A 5,000-nucleotide genomic window follows, 5' to 3' on the forward strand; every position below is an offset into this window, starting at 1 on the left:
GTAGTTAATGTATTGCATGTATAACCTGATCAGGTTATATCTCTTGTTTTTCACTGCCTCTTGTGTGTGATATGCTCTTCTAATCCTTTCGTGCAGTTTTTTTAAACTAAACATACAACACACTGCAGCCACTCATCGAAGTGACCAGAATGATTTCCACCTTAGCTGCCACCTGCCATTAGACACTAAAGCAATGTAGACTCTCAGATACCATAGCAGCGCCTTTGGGTTTCCATGACGACACGTATGAAGCCGACTTTTGACATTAGTCAAGGCAGCAACAGGGCCACCGTGTGTGTGTGTGTGTGTGTGTGTGTGTGTGCGTGCGCGCACGTGCGTGCACGTGCGTGCGTGCGTGCGTGTGTGTGTTCCTCAGTGCAACTGGAGGAGGCCATGTCCTATTAACATTTATTCTGAGATAACTGAACCGCAGTGTTAAGCCAACCGCTGTCTGTCACTTAATGCCACTCATACACACGGTTCAGCATTTAAATGAGCTGACTGCGAACTAACTGATATGATTAACTGTGCTATTATATTGTCTTTAACAAAACAGCACGTGTGTAGTCCAGAACAATATGTTACATCATCTCATATAGACAGCCTGTGAAGTTGCCAGGCAGGCAGCAGGAACAGAGGAGGAGTGAGGCATGCTGATATGAACAGGGCTATTTTAGTCCTTCAGGTCTTGAGTTATAGGCACTTTCTGGGTTTAGATGATGATAGCTGTGACAGCAGGGTCCTTTGTGATCACTCCCACTCTTGAGAGAATGGTGAGGACAAACATTTGAATGTTAACTTCTCCTGAGAAATAATGAACAAGTGAGACAACAGCGAGGGAAAAGGAAGAAACCAAAAAAATCTACACTGTGTCATTTTCCAACTCTTAAAGGTAGCAGTGTATTTATTCTGTATACGTTGGCCTATTTTGTTGCAAAGCTAATTTGTTGCACCTCACTTAAACTTGAGCATTATAAAGGCTCAGTAAAGATGCAAACCTATCACAGATAAGCTGACACATCATAGACAGACAAGCTTTATTTTGGTTCTTTGCTTCTTTCATCCTGGTTCTTAGGAATTCATCTTGCTGAGTTATGTGATGTGGGCCCACATCCCAGCTCACAACCAGGGCTCCATGCAGCTCTCACACTGAGCACTATACACTTGAACTCATGTTGAAACTGTAGTTTACTTATTAACCTAGTAGATATTACACATGACTTTTAGCCTCTCTGCCATAAATGCCACTCTTGTTGATTATAAAGAACCCTTTGTAACAAGTCCAAGTAAAGAAAATAAATCTTTTACATTTAGAGTAGATCCTCTACACTGTCTCCCATGTTCATTCTCTAAAGTAACAACAACACTGGGTGGATTGAACGGATGAAATGTGGCCTGAGCCTATGTTCAACATCATGTGTCATACGATATGTTTTGTGTGTGAAAATGGTATTTGAGAGGAAGCAGGAAATGCTGCCAAATATTCACCCCATCCCATACTTACTCACAAGGCTAATGCAAACCCCAGTCATCAAGATATTCACAACACAACAACATAATAATGGCCACCCAGCAACCTCACCTGGACCTGCCACTAGTTAGCAGTTATCACACATGGTTAATGTAAAGTATGTTGAATTGCCTCTGTGTTTGAAAGATGCTATACAAATAAACCTGCCATATCTTACAATGTAGGCTATGCTGGATGTTTTTTGGGCATCCATATTTCTCAGCTGCCATCATGTATTGCATATCATTAAAGAGTCAACACAAATGGAAAACACTATTAAGAATCCATTGATAATAACTGATAATCCACAGTAATCCATAATATTTTTTATTGATTTTATTGACTGCAGGTGGTCGGATGGAGGCTGTTTAAGTGTTGGTATTAATGGAGCATTTCCTCCTTATCCCCTTTTTCTTCACTAGTATTGTTTCTGACCGTAACAACAAGAAGATGCCACTGGGTGACGATTGCCATGCCTGGAAAAAGAAGACCACAGATGTGAAGGAGAAGTATGACTTCAAAGACGTCTTGGGAACGTAAGTGTGTCAGTGCCAGCGGCAAAAAAAAAAAAAAAAAAAAAAAAAAAAAACCCTTGTGTTTCAGCTTTGCATGATGGCTTTTTCACACTCTGGGAAACATTGGCATGATTTGAATAAAGGGTGTGTGTTTTTACATATTTAATGATGCATTTAATGTGTATTTGTGAGATGTTCTCTCAGATGGACAATAGACAGAAAATTTGCATTTGTTTTGTTTCTGATCCCAGGGCTTTTGTATTGAATTGATCATTATGCAAGTATTTGGATAGATAATTATCGCTGCTGAATGACTGGATATATCTCTGTTTAGTGAGAAGTGATTGGCGATGAATTTATTACTGTGAATCTAACCTCCTGACAAGGTCCTGGTGTATTTTGTCAATGTGCCACTTTTGGAAATATGTTTATTCTGAGCTACTCCTGACTCTAAGTTGACTCTTATTGCAGTATTGACACAAATACTTAGAGACTTCTACAAAATCTCTTTCTTTAAAAACATTTAAAACACAATATTTAAACCCATTAAGACAGTCTCTTGATGCTGGGAAAATATTTCCTCTGGATTCTGCATTTATCCAGGGAAGTCATTTTTGGTTCAGGATGTGTCCTGAACAGCATTAAAGATCATGTGACATTTTTCTTTCATCAGAACGGTGCTGATTTACCTTTATGACACTGTCAACAAACAAGCCACACAGCATTACATTTAGTTTAATATAATTGATATATTTAATATTCCGCTCCCTGCATGTACATGGAACATTATAATGCCAATTAAGGAAATGCAGTTCACAGTGAAGCAGCACCACTAAATATACAGCCTTATAAATTATCAACACCTCTGACACAGAGTCAACAACACACTTGACAAAGATTAGATTAGATTCTACAGATGTACTTAATAAACTGGTAACTCTCAAGAATAATGCACAAAGACACAATTAACTAGACCTAACAAATCAACAGTAATTTATAAAGCTACACTGGCCAAAATAACTGTATCACAAGTTTTTCCATATGAAACCTGAGTGATGCTGTTGCTAATTTGAAAGCAAGAAATAAGGTATCCCGTCTGCACTTTGCTTTATTTCCAACACCGTTAGTGAGATTTTTGTCACTTCTTTTGCCATAAGTCCCAATCTTGGATTGTAGCTTCTCTGTCTTTCACTGTGTGTTTATGTATGTGTAGCATAGTGAGTGGGAGACACTGGTTAAGGGGGAATGGCTGCTTTTTCACTGTGAAGCATGGGTTTTATTTTTATTTTGAGGATGAGTTTTCTTTTTGCTGTGGTAGTCTTAATGTACACCTCTGTCAGCATGTTGGGAAGTAGCTCAATATAGTAATGCATCGGTAGTTGTATCCAGTCCTGTGAGTAGTTCTGCTGAAGTTGCTAATGTTTAAGTTTGCAGACCCACTTCTTCTCTATAGCCACATAATAACAGTTTCTTTATGGTTTTGTACTTGGACTGGTATGGGTCCATGGTAATTCATTTTAATCAAAGGGTTTCAGTGTTGAATTGGTCCTAAAACGAGAGGTTGATGATAATGACCATGTGAGACAGTGTTTGCCTCATTGCAGGACATCGGCAGGTGAATCCCATATCAACAGTTCTGAGAAGAAGAGCATTACTGCAGGATACTGTTGTGGTATTTTGCCCTGACTCCTGTTGGCTGTGTCTTTGTGCTGTGTGTCACCCTATTTGCTGTTCTGTTTTTCTTGGTGCCTTGGAATCTCTCTTAAACCTCTTAAGTTTTGAGGACATTGTGTGTGTGTGTATGTGTGTGTATGTGTGTGTATGTGTGTGTGCGCGCATGCGTGCGTGCGTGCGTGCGTGCATGTGTGTATTTTATCCATTTTTCTCCATTTGTGGAGGGCATGATGGCAGCATTCTTACTGCTTGTCATCTGTAGAACCTTAACTAATTCCCTGCATCCCCCTTAGCCCGTCTTATATGGCAGTCTATGCTGTATTTATGCAAGTGAAAAGCAACCTCATTCTGTTCTATACAGCACACTTGTCTAAATCCAAATGTAATTTGGCACTCACAGCAATAGAGCATATTCCATCACCAAGACAGGAGCATTTCTGTCCTCCTGAGTTCCTCCCGGGGTTGACTTTGTCCTCCTGTCAAGATGGTCCTGCTATCCATCCCACAGTGAAGCATTTGCCCAGCTTTTCCAAATTGGCAGAAGCAATTTGGATCCTAGTTTGTTCTCAAAGAACAAATTGCCATGAGAGTGCACAACAGTTAAATATCACTTGTAATCCCACTACTCTTTGTTTTATGATTGCTTATCATGGATGGAGAGTGTCATAAGACAGGATGTTTATCTAAGGTGTCTCACTTGAAGCACCTTTTACATACACCCACATCCTTGTTAGTCTAGGATTAAAGTCTGTGAACACTAACTAAATCCAAGATGAAACCTAAGCTTGTTTTGTGACTTCATGAAGCCTCTCCAGCCTCTTTAATCACTGATGCATAGAGGGTAGGAAATATATTGTGAGCACCTAATGAAAAGAACTTGAAACCTGGAGTAGCTTCATCACAGTTACAAACATTGCTACAAAAATTAAAAAAGAGCTGCAAAGGCCAAATAATCAGTGGCTAAATTACAGGATCATAGTGGTCATAATGGCAGCATATGCCGAACACATGTACATTGACAACAGTAGAATGTTACGTACAGGTGAATACAGGAATATCACATCAAACTGAAGTTGAAAAAGTGTATAAGCACATCTGATGGGTGCATACATGAAAATGCTCGCCCATCCTTTCAACACTGTCACCGTCATCTCCTCAGTTCTCCACCTGCCCCCGGTTTGATGCTGAGCTTGTTTATGGAGAAATCACCAGCTCATCGCATCAGCTGTGTGCCACATTCGTTTGCCATTGCTGGATTGTTGTCTTGGTAACAACAGGAGACACTTTCCATAATGGACTCA

The 5,000-nt window shown here is 39.9% G+C and overlaps 1 protein-coding gene across 2 annotated transcripts in view; it reads left to right on the forward strand.

Moving 5' to 3' along the window:
* Nucleotides 1–5,000, forward strand: part of LOC111221587 (calcium/calmodulin-dependent protein kinase type 1-like) — a 34,869-nt gene that overhangs the window by 3,740 nt on the left and 26,129 nt on the right. For both annotated transcript variants that reach the window (XM_022745040.1, XM_022745042.1), the window contains one exon: nucleotides 1,933–2,046. In XM_022745040.1, the coding sequence (XP_022600761.1) occupies nucleotides 1,933–2,046 (114 nt within the window). The remainder of the gene's footprint in view (nucleotides 1–1,932; nucleotides 2,047–5,000) is intronic.

This window comes from Seriola dumerili, unplaced genomic scaffold (genome assembly GCF_002260705.1).
Source record: "Seriola dumerili isolate Sdu_G_001 unplaced genomic scaffold, Sdu_1.0 BDQW01000088.1, whole genome shotgun sequence".
NCBI classification, from domain to species: Eukaryota; Metazoa; Chordata; class Actinopteri; order Carangiformes; family Carangidae; genus Seriola; species Seriola dumerili.